Source organism: Cebus imitator, unplaced genomic scaffold (assembly GCF_001604975.1).
Source record: "Cebus imitator isolate Cc_AM_T3 unplaced genomic scaffold, Cebus_imitator-1.0 Scaffold12, whole genome shotgun sequence".
In the NCBI taxonomy this organism is placed as follows: domain Eukaryota; kingdom Metazoa; phylum Chordata; class Mammalia; order Primates; family Cebidae; genus Cebus; species Cebus imitator.
Genome location: NW_016107327.1, coordinates 10,372,662 through 10,388,669, shown reverse-complemented (window position 1 = coordinate 10,388,669; position 16,008 = coordinate 10,372,662). Strand labels below are relative to the sequence as shown.

Sequence of the window (16,008 nt, the reverse complement as noted above, 5' to 3'; positions counted from 1 at the left end):
TTCTGTCCCCAGGCTGGAGTGCAGTGGCACAATCTCAGCTCACTGCAACCTCCGCCTCCTGGTTTCAAGCAATTCTCCTGCCTCAGTCTCCCAAGTAGCTAGAATTACAGTTGCATACCACCGCACCCAGCTAGTTTTTGTATTTTTAGTAGAGACAGGATTTCACCATGTTGGCCAGAAGGGTCTTGATCTCTGACCTCGTCATTCGCCCACCTTGACCTCCCAAAGTGCTGGGATTACAGGCATGAGCCACCGCATCCAGCCAAGACTGGCTTTTCTTTATTGAGCCTTTTCTTAGCATCAGCAAATCATTAATCTAACCCTATTATCTTTTGTCTGGTGACTTCTTTTTTCTTTTTTCTTTTTTTTGAGACAGCGTCTCACTCTGTCACCCAGGCTGGAGTGCAGTGGCACGATCTTGGCTCACTGCAACGTCTGCCTCCCAGGTTTAAGTGATTCTTCTGCCTCAGTGTCCCAAGTACCTGGGATTGCAGGCATATGCCACCATGCCCAGCAAATTTTTGTATTTTTAGTAGAGATGGGGTTTCACCATATTGGCCAGGCTGGTCTCTAACTCTTGACCTTGTGATCTCCCTGCCTCGGGCTCCCAAAGTGCTGGTATCACAGGTGCAAGCCACCATGTGCAGCCATTGTGACTTTCTTTTTATCCCATTTTGTGCTTAGCAAAGGAAGTACCAGTCTTTTTTAAAATAATGTTGTATGTATTACTTAACACCTTGCTTCTTAGTCCTTTCCCCTAAAGCATTGTCAGAAATGTCAGTTCATTTCTTATAATAACTGCTAGAAAGGTAACAAAAAGTATAGGTACATGCTACACACTTAATGAAAAGTAGTAGAAACCACCTGTCTACTTAAGAGATGCCCATTTTTCTTTCTGTTCTAAAATAGAAAAATCTTTAAGATCATTTTACTTTTTTTTAAGTTCTGGGGTACATGTGCAGAATGTGCAGGTTTGTTACATAGTTATACACGTGCCATGGTGGTTTGCTGCATCTATCATTAGGTATTTCTTCTAATGCTGTCCCTCACCTAGCCCCCACCCCTGAGAGGCCCCACTGTGTGATGTTCCCCTCCCTGTGTCCATGTGTTCTTTGTTCAGCTCCCACTTAATGAGTGAGAACATGCGGTGTTTGGTTTTTATTCTTGTGTCAGTTTACTGAGAATGATGGTTTCCAGCTTCACCCATGTCCCTGCAAAGGACATGAACTCATCCTTTTTTATTGTTGCATAGTATTCCATGGTATATATATATGCCACATTTTCTTTATCCAGTCTGTCATTGATGGAAATTTGGGTTGGTCCCAAGTCTTTGCTGTTGTGAACAGTGCCACAATAAATATACATGTGCATGTGTCTTTATAATAGAATGATTTATAATCCTTTGGATATATACCCAGTAATGGGATTGCTGGGTCAAATGGTATTTCTGGTTCTCGATCCTTGAGGAATCGCCACACTGTCTTCCACAGTGGTTGAACTAGTTTACACTTCCATCAATAGTGTAAAAGCATTCCTATTTCTCCACATGCTCTCCAGCATCTTTTGTCTCCTGATTTTTTAATGATTGCCATTCTAACTGGCATGACATGATATCTCATAGTGGTTTTTATTTGCATTTCTCTAATGACCAGTGATAATGAGCTTTTTTTCATATGTTTGTTGGCTGCATAAATGTCTCCTTTTGAGAAGTGTCTGTTCATATCCTTCACCCACTTTTTGATAGAGTTGTTTGCTTTTTTCTTGTACATTTGTTTAAGTTCTTTGTAGAGTGTGGATATTAGCCCTTTGTCAGATGGGTAGATTGCAAAAATTTTCTCCCATTCTATAGGTTGCCTGAGCACTCTGATAGTTTCTTTTGCTGTGCAGAAGCTGTGGAGTTTGATTAGACCCCATTTGTCTACTTTGGCTTTTGTTGTCATTGTTTTTGGTGTTTTAGTCATGCCAATGCCTATGTCATGAATGGTCTCACCTAGGTTTTCTTCTAGGGTTTTTATGATTTTAGGTCTCATGTTTAAATCTTTAATCCATCTTGAGTTAATTTTTATACAAGGTGGAAGGAAGGGATCCAGTTTCAGATTTCTGCATATGGCTAGCCAGTTTTCCCATCACCATTTATTAAATAGGGAATCCTTTCCCCATTGCTTGTTTTTGTCAGGTTTGTCAAAGATCAGATGGTTGTAGATGTGTCGGTGTTATTTTTGAGGCCTCAGTTCTATTCCATTGGTCCATATCTCTGTTTTGGTACCAGTCCCGTGCTGTTTTGATTACTGTAGCCTTGTAGTATCGTTTGAAGTCAGGTAACGTGATGCCTCCAGCTCTCTGTGTGTGTGTGTATGTGTTCCTTAGGATTGTCTTGGCTATGCAGGCTTTTTTTTGGTTCCATAAGAAATTTAAGGTGGTTTTTTTCTAATTCTGTGAAGAAAGTGAATGGTAGCTTGATGGAGATAGCATTGAATCTATAAATTACGTTGGCCAGTATGGCCATTTTCATGATATTGATTCTTTCTAACCATGAGCATGGAATGTTTTTCCATTTGTTTGTGTTTTCTCTTATTTCCTTGAGCAGTGGTTTGTAGTTCTCCTTGAAGAGGTCCTTCACATCCCTTGTTAGTTGTATTCCTAGGTATTTTATTCTCTTTGTAGCAATTGTGAATGGGAGCTCACTCATTATTTGGCTCTCTGTTTATCTGTTATTGGTGTATAGGAATGCTTGTGATTTTTGCACATTGATTTTATATCCTGAGACTTTGCTGAAGTTGCTTATCAGCTTAAGGAGATTTAAGGGCTGAGACAATGGAGTCTTCTAAATATACAATCACATTGCCTGCAAATAGAGACAATTTGACTTCCTCTTTTCCTAGTTGAATAAACTTTATTTCTTTTTCTTGCCTGATTACCTTGGCCAGAACTTACAATACTATGTTGAATAGGAGTGGTGAGAGAGGGTATCCTTGTCTTTTGCCAGTTTTCAAAGGGAATGCTTCCAGTTTTTGCCCACTCAGTATGATATTGGCTGTGGGTTTGTCATAAATAGCTCTTATTATTTTGAGATACGTTTCATCAGTATCTAGTATATTGAGAGTTTTTAGCATAAAGGGCTGTTGAATTTTGTTGAAGGCCTTCTCTGCATATATTGAGATAAACGTGGTTTTTCTCTTTAGTTCTGTTTATGTGATGGATTACGTTTATTGATTTGTACGTGTTGAACCAGCCTTGCATCCCAGGGATGAAGCCAGCTTGATTGTGATGGATAAGCTTTTTGATGTGCTGTTGGATTTGCTTTGCCAGTATTTTATTGAGGATTTTTGCATCAATGTTCATCAGGGATATTGACCTGAAATTTTCTTTTTTAGTTGTGTCTCTGCCTTGTTTTGGTATCAGGATGATGTTGGCCTCATAAAATGAGGAAGGATTTCCTCTTTGTACCTCTGGTAGAATTTGGCTGTGAAACCATCTGGTCCTGGCCGTTTTTTTTGGTTGGTAGGCTATTAATTGCTGCTTCAATTTCAGAACTTGTTATCGGTCTATTCAGATATTCGACTTCTTTCTGGTTTAGTCTTGGGAGGGTGTAAGTGTTCAGGAATTTATCCATTTCTTCTAGATTTTCTGGTTAATTTGCATAGAAGTGTTTATAATATTCTCTAATGGTAGTTTGTATTTCTGTGGGATAGGTGGTGATATCCCCTTTATCGTTTTGTATTACGTCCGTTTGATTCTTTTCTTCTTTATTAGTCTGGCTAACAGTCTATCCATTTTGTTGATCTTTTAAAAAAAAAAACCAGCTCCTGGATTCATTGATTTTTTTTTAAGGGTCTTTTTGTATCTCTAGCTCCTTCAGTTCTTCTCTGATCTTAGTTATTTCTTGCCTTCTGCTAGGTTTTGAATTTGTTTGTTCTTGTTCCTCTACTTCTTTTAATTGTGTTGTTAGGGTGTCAGTTTTAGATCAATCCTGCTTTCTCTTGTGGGCATTTAGTGCTATAAATTTCCCTCTATTTTGAAGATTGATTGTATGATGTGCAGAAAAAAAAATTCCCTCTAGACACTGCTTTAATTGTGTCCCAGAGATTCTGGTATGTTGTATATTCATTCTCATTGGTTTCAAAGAACATCTTTATTTCTGCCTTCATTTCATTATTTATCCAGTAGTCATTCAGGAGCAGGTTGTTCAGTTTTCATGTAGTTGTTTGGTTTTGAGTGAGTTTATTAATTCTGAGTTCTAATTTGGTTGCACTGTGGTCTGAGGGACTTTTTGTTATGATTTCTATTCTTTTGCATTTGCTGAGGAGTGTTTTACTTCCAATTAGGTGGTCTATTTTAGAATAAGTATGATGTGGTGCTGAGAAGAATGTATATTCTGTTGATTTGGGGTGGAGAGTTCTGTAGATGTCTCTTAGGTCCGGTTGGTCCAGAACTGAGTTCAAGTCCTAGATATCCTTGTAAATTTTCTGTCTCGTTGATCTGTCTAATATTGACAGTGGGGTGTTAAAGTTTCCCACTATCATTGTGTGGGAGTCTAAGTATCTCTGCAGGTCTCTAACAACTTGCTTTATGAATCTGGATGCTCCTGTATTAGTGCATATATATTTAGGATAGTTAGCTCTTCTTGTTGCCTTGATCCCTTTACCATTATGTGATATCCTTCTCTGTCTCTTTTGATCTTTGTTGGTTTAAAGTCTAATTTATCAGAGATGAGAATTGCAACTCCTGCTTTTTTTTTTTTTGCTCTCCATTTGCTTGGTAAATCTTCCTCCATCCCTTTATTTTCAGCCTCTGTGTATCCTTGCATGTGAGATGGGTTTCCTGGATACAGCACACCAATGAGTTTTGACTTTTTATCCAATTTGCCAGTCTGTGTCTTTTGATTGGGGCATTTAGCCCATTTACATTTAAGGTTAATATTGTTATGTGTGAATTTAATCCTGCCATTATGATGCTAGTTGGTTATTTTGCCCGTTAGTTGATGCAGTTTCTTTCTAGCATGGACGATCTTTACAATTTGGTATGTTTTTTCAGTGGCTGATACTGGTTGTTCCTTTCTGTGTTTAGTGCTTCCTTCATGAGCTCTTATAAGGCAGGCCTGGTGGTGACAAAATCTCTCAGCAGTTGCTTGTCCATAAAGGATTTTATTTTCCTTAACTTGTGAAGCTTAGTTTGGCTGGATATTAAATTCTGGGTTGAAAATTCTTTTCTTTAAGAATGTTTACTATTGGCCCCCACTCTCTTCTGGCTTATAGGGTTTCTGCAGAAAGATGTGCTGTTAGTCTGATGGGCTTCCCTTTGTGAGTAACCCAACCTTTCTCTCTGGCTGCCCTTAGCATTTTTTCCTTCATTTCAACCCTGGTGAATCTGACGATTATGTGTCTTGGGGTTGCTCTTCTCAAGGAGTATCTTTGTGGTGTTCTTTTTATTTCCTGAATTTGAATATTGGCCTGCCTTGCTAGGTTGGGGAAGTTCTCCTGGATAATATCCCGAAGAGTGTTTTCAAGCTTGGTTTCATTTTTCCCCATCACTTTTGGTTACACCAATCAAACGTAGATTTGGTATTTTCATGTAATCCCATATTTCTTGGAGGCTTTGTTCATGTCTTTTCACTCTTTTTTCTTTAATCTTGTCTTCTGGTTTTATTTCATTGAATTGATCTTCAATCTCTGATATTCTTTCTTCCACTTGATTAATTTGGCTATTGAAACTTGCGTTTGCTTCATGAAGTTCTCTTGTTTTTCATCTTCATCAGGTCATTTATGTTCTTCTCTAAACTGGTAATTCTAGTTATCATTTTGTCTAACCTTTTTTCAAGGTTCTTAGCTTCCTTGCATTGGGTTAGAACATGTACCTTTAGCTCAGAGAAGTTTGTTATTACCCACCTTCTGAAGCCTGCTTCTATTGGTTTGTCAAACTCATTCTCCATCCAGTTTTGTTCCCTTGCTGGCAAGAAGTTGTGATCCCTTGGAGGAGAATAGGAATTCTGGTTTTTGGAATTTTCAGCCTTTTTGTGCTGGTTTCTTCCCATCTTCATGGATTTATCTACCTTTGGTCTTTGAGGTTGGTGACCTTCGTATGGGGTCTCTGAGTGGACATCCTTTCTGTTGATGTTGAAACTATTTCTGTTTGTTAGTTTTCCTTCAAACAGTCAGGCCCCTCTGCTGCAGGTCTGCTGGAGTTTGCTGGAGGTCCACTCCAGACTCTGCTTGCCTGGGAATCACCAGCAGGGGCTGCAGAACAGCAAAGATTTCTGCCTGTTCTTCTTCTGGTAGCTTCATCCCAGAAGGGTACCCGTCAGATGCTAGCCAGAACACTCCTCTGTGAAGTGTCTTCCAGTCAGGATACATGGGGGTCAGGGAGCCACTTGAAGAGGCAGTCTTATCAGGATTCGAACACTGTGGTGGGAGATCCGCTGCTCTCTTCAGAGCTGCTGGGCAGAGATGTTTAAATCTGCTGAAGCTGTACCCACAACTGCCCCTTTTCCCAGGTGCTCTGTCCCAGGAAGGTGGGGGCATTATTTTTAAGTCCCTGATGGGCTGCTGCCTTTTTTCAGAGATGCCCTGCCCAGCGAGGAGGGAATCTGGTGACACAACCTGCCTGCAGAGGCCTTGCTGAGCTGCCATGGACTCCATCCCATTTGAACTTCCCAGCAGCTTTGTTTACACTAGTTACATCATTATTTTAAGGATGCCATTGCAAAAGTCCAGGCAAGAAATGGTGGTTTTCATTAGCTTCTCCAGAAGGGGAAAGTGGCCAGTTGGACCTTGTCATTGTTTTCTGAGAACAGCGTTGACATCACCCGGGCCTTGAACCAGTCATTTTACTTTTGAATATTTTTTCAGATTGGTGGGATTACTTTTCTTTTCATTGATATATTCACGTTTTCAAGATTGATGTTCCACTTATTGAAGATATGTATGTTTATGTACATGTGTCTTAATATATATGAGAAATTGATACTTAATAGATTGAGAAACCATGGGCACATTACATTACTCTTCCAAATAAGGGGCAGTTTTGTTTTGTTGTTTTTTTTTTCTCAATCAGGTCTGGATGTATTTTTAACCTTCTTGAGAGAGACTGTTTTGAGGCCCTAAGCCAATAATTGCTTGTTATTTTAAAAGTCATTAAAGCAAGAAGGAGGGAAAATAACTACCAAGAGTAATTCATTGTTTTCGTTATTTTCTTGGTGAATGTCTGTTTTAATGGAGATCTGAGATTCTTTTCTGAGTCATTCACAACTGAAGCTCTTTTTCAGTCTTCTAATCCCAAAAATTTGTCCAATATATGAAGGAAGTATATTTAAGTGCCTTGATGCAGGTAGTTTAGCCAGGACTTCTGTAAAGTTTCCATCACTAGTGGGATATTTCACACTGTATATGTTTTTGGCTTGTGTTACTAATACATGAGGTATACCAGGATCTCCCATTTTATCCTACTGAGATTAAAAAACAAAAACAAAAACAAAAAAACTACAGGCCTTCTGTTTAAAAAAAAAAAACTACAGTTCCTACAGAAGTGCCTTGTATATGCTGTGTAGTAGCAATTAAAATATACATACATACACATATATAAACACTTAGTGGAAGTAATTTGAAAGCACAGTGTGTCCAAAATCTGGACTTAGAAACCTGCAAAAAAGTGGAAATTTAAATGACGAATTTTAATTTTAACGTACGGGTCTCTTTCTATAGACTTGGAGAGGAAATGAACCAGAAGAATGGATCCCTCGGACATACCAAGATTTAGACGGTCTACCTTGTATTGTGATATTAACTGGCAAAGATCCTCTTGGAGAAAGCTTTCCCAGGTACAGTTTCAATAATTAATTCCATTTTTCATTAGTTGCCCAGCTGAACTAATGATGAAAATTTGACTGATGGCCCAATCATTTCCTTTGTTTGGCAGGAAATGAGAAGAGGGTTGTTTTATGCAGGGATATAAGAAATACAGCTATACAGCTTTCCTTTCTTTTATGTTTTAACTTTCCAGAGAGCACCCTGCAATTTTGGGAATGGGAGATAGCCACATTTGAGAAACATCAGAGAGGCAGGGAGGAAAAGCAGGATTTATGTGTGTGTGTGTGTGTGTGTGTGTGTGTGTGTGTGTGTGTGTAAGTGCTTTGTCTTTGTTAATCTGCTATTCCCACCCCTCTCAAGGACCTAGACTCCATAGACTAGAGGGCAGCAACAACCACAATGAAAGCATTCGTTGAATGATTACTGGGCATGTCAGGTAGTGCCCTAAATGCCTTACATGTATTCAGTCTTTACAACAACCATATGAGCCTGGCACTACTATCCACTCTTCATACTCGAAGAAAATGAAGCACAGAGAAGGGTCATAATAGCTGGGGATGGCAGAGCTGAGGTTTCAGTCAGTGCTCACCTGGCACTGAAACCTAGGATTTTCACTGCTGCGTGTTGCATCGAGATCACCAGGCACACATACACGCTGCATGCCTGGCCAGATGGACTCACCAACAACACAATTACTTTTGTTCAGGTCTTTGAAGTACTGTGACCTCCGGTTAATTGACTCAAGCTATTTAACTCGCACGGCCTTGGAGCAGGAGGTGGGTCTGGCATGCTGCTATGTCTCAAAAGAGGTCATTCGGGGACCCACTGTCGCCCTGGACCTCAGCGGGAAGGAGCAGGAGAGAGCTGCTGTCAGCGAAAATGACTCTGATGAGCTGCTCATCGACCTGGAGCGGCCCCAGAGCAATAGCAGCGCTATCACAGGGACATCGGGTCAGTACTTTCTTTTCTCTTTCATGGAGTGAGAGACATGAGTCAGGAGGTGCGCAGGAATGTGGAAGGCAGAGGCATTTACTGACACCCCGACAGCCTTCAGAGGAGCCTTCAGGGACTCTGGCATCCTCTCTAGACCCAGCTCCACAGGGGAGATACTTAAAAAACATGACTATTGAACAGCCAGAAAATACTTCTCTGGGTACACATTTAAGGAAGAGCTTGGTAATAGGCCAAAAACAATTTTATCAACCCCAACCTGTACCATTTTCCCTAGTCTTTTCCACCCTTAATCTTCTAATGGTTATTATGCATCTCATATTTGCACAAAGGCCTTGTTTTTCTTTTCTCTTTTCTTTTTAAAAATTTTTATTTTTTATTTAATTTTTATCACTCATCCAGAGAATTTTTTTTTTTGAGACTGAGTCTCTGTCGTCCAGGCTGGAGTGCAATGGCGCGATCTCGGATCACTGCAGCCTCCACCTCCTAGGTTCAAGTGATTCTCCTGCCTCAGCCTCCTGAGTAGCTGGGATTACAGACATGAGCCACCAAGTTTGGCTAATTTTTGTATTTTTAGTAGAGACAGAGTTTCACCATGTTGGTCAGGCTGGTCTCGAACTCCTGACCTTGTGATCTGCCCACCTCGGCCTCCCAAAGTGCTGGGGTTATAGGCGTGAGCCACTGCGCCCGGCCAAGGCCCTGTTTTTCTTCTGATAAATTGCATTACAGCAAATGCAGCACTCTTTCCTTTTTTTCTGATTATGAAAGTAATAAAGCTTAACGCAGAAAACATGGAGAATGTCATCTGGGCACAGTGGCTCACACCTGTAACCCCGGCTACTCTGGAGACTAAGGCAGGAGAATCGCTTGAACCCGGGAGGTGGAAATTGCAGTTCATTAAAAATGAAATACACTCCCACTTCCAGAGGTAACCACCCTTAACGCTGGGGTGGCATGCCCCTCCTTCTCCCTCACCCTTTTTTTTTTTCAAGACAGAGTTTTGCGCTTGTCGGCCAGCTAGAGTACATTGGTGCCATCTTGGCTCACTGCAAGTTCTGCCTCCTGGGTTCGAGATTCTCCTGCCTCAGCCTTCCGAGTGGATTACAGGTGCCCACCACCATGCCTAGCTAGCTAACTTCTGTATTTTTAGTAGAGACGGGTTTCACCGTGTTGGCCACGCTGGTCTCAAACTCCGAACCTCAGGTGATTCACCCGCCTTGGCCTCCCGAAGTGCTGAGATTACAGGCATGAGCCACCGCGCCCCGCCTCTCACCCTTTTTTTGAACTATCATTGAGATCCTTCTGTCACTCCGATGCATACATGCGAACACACCATAATTTTGTCCAAAAACAGCACTGGTCTTCCTGTCCATTCTGGCAGCAGCTGCTGGATGGCCCTGTGCAGGAACGGAAGAGGAGGGTCTGTGGGGTTTGCTGTTGATAGTGACCCTCAGCCTGGAGGAGCTAGAGCTGCCCTGCTCCCGTGCACACACGGCTACTCCTCCCGCCAGGGGCTAAGGCTGACCATGTGGACCTCAACCCCACCACAACAGGCTCCCTAGTTTTCTCTCGGAGAGCACTTTCAGAATAGAGTCAAGGGGTTTGAAAGATAGTAAAGGTTCACAGAAGGGAGGCAGGGAGATAACATCCGGAAGCTTCTGGATACCAGCATGAGGAGAAGGGTATCTTGTTTTCCTTCCTGTGGTTCTTCCATCTCATTCCTTCCTTGCCCTCACTTGAGGAGCTGCCCCACAAAGTGAGCACATCCTTGGCCTTGTGCTGCTGAACTCACAAAGGTCGTTTGTCCTTGGCCACTGTGTCCCTCCCTACAGGCCATGGAGCACAGGGACCCCAGCCATGGCTGACTTGGAGGATGATGGGGAAGGTTCACTGGCCAGAATGCACAGCACTGCAGCGGGGAAGGCACGCTATCTCCCAAGGTGGAGAGACACTGGCAGCTGAGCGAGTAGAGGGGCTGGGTTTTAATCATCTCTCATTGATGGCTGTTCATTCAGGATCTCCCAAGGTGGGGATTCAACCTCCATGTCTGGCAGCAGCAAGCTGAGCTCAGAGAGGGCCTTTAGTACTGAATGTAATGAGCTTTGGGTTTGTCTTCAAACCAAAGAGTGGCTGGTCTATTCAGAGGAAAATCACGTTTGAAAGGAAGTGGCCAAATGCATGAGGCTACTTCAGGGAAAAGCTACCGCCCTTGGCATCGCGTACGCCTGCCACTCCACTTCATGCAAAGGCATCCCCCACCCTGGCTTGGGAGTCCATGAAAGGGGTTGCAGTCTGGGGAGCTGATCTGAAGCCAGAGGCGTGAGGCCCTCAGTCCCAAGAAGGAAGCCCCGAGAAGTGCCCCCAGGGCAGGACTTTAATGTGTTGGGTGGGGGTCCTAGAAGGAATTGGAGGGCAGACCCAAACCAGGTCATTTGAGGAGCGTTTAGTAGAGGGACTGTTTACTAAGATGTGGACAGAACTTGGAAAAGGAGCAAGAGGTGTGGTGTGCTGGGGGTGGTTAACCCCAGGGAGCCCTAGCCACTGTGGGCCTGACGCAGGGAGGGACGGGAGCACCTCTCCAGACCTGAGCCGAAGCCCACAGTAGAGAAAGGTGGCCCACCCCTGGTGACCATGCAGGGGAAGCCAAGGAAGAAGCACCCATCTCCTGCTGGTGGCTCCCATTGGCCAAATCCACTGAGAAGTCAGGGCAAGGGAGCAACATGGAGCAGTGTGGAGAATCAGCAAAGGGAAGATTTCTTGCTCAGGGTCTGCAGCCACAAAGCTGAGCCCAGTCTCCGCTGTTTTCCTGGTCTTTGCCTCCTTCCCAAAGTTGCCAGGAGCCTGGGAGAGCACACCTTAGATCAGTAACAGGGCTGCTGTGGGGTGGGTTCTGTCTGTCCTCTCGCAGGTTCAATCATGGAGAATGGAGTGAGCTCTTCCAGCACAGCTGACAAGTCCAAGAAGCAGTCCCTGACCCCCAGCTTCCAGAGCCCAGCCACCAGTCTGGGGATGGATGAAGGGGTCTCTGCCAGCACACCTGGAACTGGAGCCGGGGAGACTCTGAAGCAAGAATGTGACTCCTTGGGCCCCCAGATGGCAAGCAGCACCATCTCCAAGCCGTCTTCGTCCTCCTCAGGACCCAGGACCCTGCCATGGCCAGGACAGCCCATCAGAGGCTACCAGGGCCCACACACAGCCCTGCCACCAGTGGTGATCCTATCCAAAGCAGCCTACAGCCTCTTGGGCTCCCAGAAGAGTGGGAAGCTACCATCCTCCTCGTCCCTGCTGCCTCATGCCGACGTGGCCTGGGTGAGCTCCCTGCGGCCACTCCTGAACAAGGACATGAGCAGCGAGGAGCAGTCCCTCTACTACAGGCAGTGGACTTCGGCCCGGCAGCACCATGCTGACTACAGCAACCAGTCAGACCCGGCCTCTGGCACCCGAACCTTCCACCCCCGGCGGCTGCTACTGACCGGGCCCCCCAAGGTAGGGTCAGGCTGGGCCCTTTCTTAGGTTGGGGTTGGCAAGTCTTCTCCAAGAAAGAAGCCAGAGAACCTCGTGGGGGTGGAGCGGGTGTGACAGAGCAATGAGGACCTCATTTAGGCCTCTCAGGCAAGAGACACTGCGGAGACAGTGTGTGAAATCTCTTTTCTCTTTTCCTCCCCTGTCTTTCCTACCTCTGTTCCTCCCTAATTAAAAATCTTTCCATCAGGTGGGAAAGACGGGCTCCTATTTACAGTTCCTCAGGATCCTCTTCCGCATGCTCATCAGGCTCCTGGAGGTGGATGTCTATGATGAGGAGGAGATCAACACTGGTGAGTGCTGAGGCCAGGAGTGGGCAGAGGGGCAAGATACAAAGACACTGAACTGCAAATCCTGGGAACTTGCTTTTGGCTTCTGGGATTTCTACAGTACCTAACCTGCAGAGTTATTGGGAGGCTAAAGATAACTTGCCCAAGGCTGGGCACAGTGGCTCACACCTGCAATCTCAGCACTTTGGGAGGCCAAGACGGGCAGATCACCTTAGGTTGGGAATTAGAGAGCAGCCTGGGCAAGAAGGTGAAACCCTGTCTCTACTAAAAATACAAAAATCAGCCGGGCATGGTGATGCACACCTGTAATTTCAGCTACTTGGAGGCTGAGGCAGGAGAATCACTTGAACCCAGGAGGCGGGTTGCAGTGAGCCGAGATCATGCCACTACACTCCATCCTAGGTGACGGAGTGAGACTTTGTCTCAAAAAAAAGAAAGAAAGGAAAAAAAAAAAAAAGATAATGTGCCAGGCAAATAGTTCTGAATAAACCGTAGCCTTTTTTAGCTCATTGGAGTCGGGGATGGTGTATTCTACTTTTGGCCTCCTCTCTACAATGTCCAGCGAGGTACTGGGCAAAAAGGTGTTTTTTGTTTAGTTTGTTTGTTTTTAATTTAAATTCTGGGGATACATGTTCTGAACGTGTGAGTTACCTAAGTATACATGTGCCATGGTGGTTTGCTGTACCTATCAACCCATCATCTAGGTTTTAAGCTCTGCATGCATTAAGTATTTGTCCTAATGCTCTCCCTCCCCTTCCCCCCGCACTGCCGACAGGCCCTGGTGTGTGATGTTCCCCTCCCTGTGTCCATGTGTTCTCATTGTTCAACTCCCACTTATGAGTGAGAACATGCAGTGTTTGGTTTTCTGTTTCTGTGTTAGTTTGCTGAGAATGATGGCTTCCAGCTTCGTCTGTGTCCCTGCAAAGGACATGAAGTCATTCTTTTTTATGGCTGCAAAAAAGGTGTTTTATAAAGGCTTTTTAGATAGATCAGTTGCCTAGATGGTTAACTATTGTAAAATGCAAGTTGTAGTATTCAACTGCTTAAGGATCCAGGGCATATTTATATTCTGCATACCAGTCCTTTGTCGATTAATCAGAGTATGGCTTATATTTTACCCATAGGCTCTGAATGAAGGCACTGGATTACTATAGTGAGATGAAAACTTCTATGTGTATAACTCATCACAAACAAAACCTGTATTCCCATCTGCATTAAGACACAGGGGCAGCTGAGCATGGTGGCTCACGCCTGTAATCCCAGCACTTTGAGAGGCTGAGGCAGGTGGATCACCTGTGGTCAGGAGTTCGAGACCAGCCTGGAACATGGTGAAACTCCATCTCTACTAAAAATACAAAAATTAGCCAGATGTGGTGGTGCATGCGTGTAATCCCAGCTACACAGGAGGCTGAGGCAGGAAAATCACTTGAGCCTGGGAGGCGGAGGTTGTAGTGAGCCGAGATCATGCCATTGCACTCTAGCCTGGGTGACAGAGGAAGATTCTGTCTCCAAAAAAAAAAAAAAAAAAAAAGGACAGAGGGGCGGCAGGTGTCAGTAGGGCTGTGGGAGCCAGTGGGCACACCAAGACCATTCCAGGTGTCTTCTCCAGCTGGCACCAGGGAGATGATTCCACTCTGCAGCTAAAAACAGTGTGGCTCAGCTGGGCACGGTAGCTCACGCCTGTAATCCCAGCGCTTTGGGAGGCCAAGGCAAGCAGACCACCTAAGGTTAGGAGTTTGAGACCATCCCAGCCAACATGGTGAAACCCCGTCTCTACTAAAAACACAAAAATTAGCCAGGTGTGATGGTGGGTGTCTGTAGTCCCAACTACTCAGGGGGCTGAGGCAGGAGAATCATTTGAACTGGGGAGGTGGAGTTTGTAGTGAGCCGAGATTGCACCCCAGCCTGGGCAACACAGCAAGACTCTGTGTCCAAAAAAAAAAAAAAAAAAAGCAGTTGTGGCTCAAAACTGTGGCTTCACATCTCAGAACAGTTTGACTGTGCTGGCAGGGAACTGTGGGGAGGAAGTAGAGGCAACTAGGTAAAAGTTCTTCTCAAGCCTCTCAAAGGATAAGTCTGGAATAGGGAAAGCCCTCAGCATCTTCTACCAAATTAGCTCTTGGAGATTTCACCTCACTTGTTTTACGTAAGTACTTGGACCTGTTCCATGACCAGCCCAAGAGATTAGTTTAGTGCAGAGCAAGAGTAGGTAAAATCGGCCGTATTTAACCACTTTATGGCTTCAGTCCTGTTTCCATTTCTCATCAGTCCACATCCATGATTTTAAACACACACACATGATCTCATCGTCCTATCTACATCTCCTTGTTTTTTTCCCCAGCTAAGCTGCACCAGATCGTCAGGCCCACCAGGTTTGCCTCAAAACACTCCAGTGCCCCTGGAAGGAGCTGAGCCAGAAGGGCAAAGCACGAGTGAATCAGACTGGGAGTTGGGGCCTGCCCTTCCTGCCAGCTTCCCCACCAGGCTCTCTGGCACCACAACAGAGTGATGCCTTTGATTTTTTTCCTCAACTCATGCTACAGTGATCTTGACCCTTACTCTGTGCCAGTGAGCTGTGAGTCTGTTACAGCCCATTTGATGGGACAACCTGACTTTGTAGTAAGAAACACTGTTAGTTTGGCTTTCTTCCGTCTCCCTCATTTTAGGGCAGGTTAATGCAATGGTGCTTTCAAGAGGCACAATGACACCTTTTTAAAAACTAGAATAGGCTTGAAATTTTAAATAATGTGCAGACTTTAGTTCAGGGATATAAAAATAAATGCTATGTGTTAAAAAGATATTAGGGATATAAAAATAAATGGTATGTGTTGAAAAGATATTAGGGATTTAAAAATAAATGGTATATGTTAAAAAGATATAGCTGTACTTCCAATCTTTAGGCTTTTTTGAAAAGTTTCTTTTCTCCCTTTGAAAGTTGTCTTAAGCTACTTTTTGATCTTATTCATTTTATTTTACACACACACACACACACACACACACACACACACACACACACACAGATATGTACTCCACCTCATGGACTCAAGCAATTCTCCTGCCTCAGCCTCCTGTGTAGCTTGGAGACAGGTGCCTGCCATCATGCCCAGCTAATTTTTGTATTTTTAGTAGAGACAGGGTTTCACAATGTTGCCCAGGCTGGTCTCGAACTGCTGACCTCATGTGATCCACCTGCTTTGGCCTCCCAAAGTGCTAGGATTACAGGTATGAGCCACTGTGCCTGGCCAAGAATAAAAAGTATAATCTGTTAGACACCAGCTGTGTGCCTGCGACTGTCTTGGCACTTTGTTTTTGAGATGGAGTCTCACTGTGCTACCCAGGCTGGAGTGCAGTTTATTTTTATTTTTGAGATGGAATAAAAATTGAAAAAAAAAGATGGCACTTTATTTTTATTTTTGAGATGGAGTCTCGCTGTGCCAGCCATG

General features: G+C 44.1%; 1 protein-coding gene across 4 annotated transcripts in view; it reads left to right on the top strand.

Annotated features, from left to right (window-relative positions):
- GREB1L (GREB1 like retinoic acid receptor coactivator) overlaps positions 1 to 16,008 on the top strand; it is a 315,577-nt gene that overhangs the window by 276,839 nt on the left and 22,730 nt on the right. For all 4 annotated transcript variants that reach the window (XR_005195569.1, XM_017498857.2, XM_017498849.2 and 1 more), the window contains 4 exons: positions 7,698 to 7,813; positions 8,509 to 8,753; positions 11,662 to 12,239; positions 12,466 to 12,568. Coding sequence is in view for 3 of the 4 variants with exons in the window: in XM_017498857.2 (XP_017354346.1) it covers positions 7,698 to 7,813; positions 8,509 to 8,753; positions 11,662 to 12,239; positions 12,466 to 12,568 (1,042 nt within the window). In the remaining variant the exon portion in view is untranslated. The remainder of the gene's footprint in view (positions 1 to 7,697; positions 7,814 to 8,508; positions 8,754 to 11,661; positions 12,240 to 12,465; positions 12,569 to 16,008) is intronic.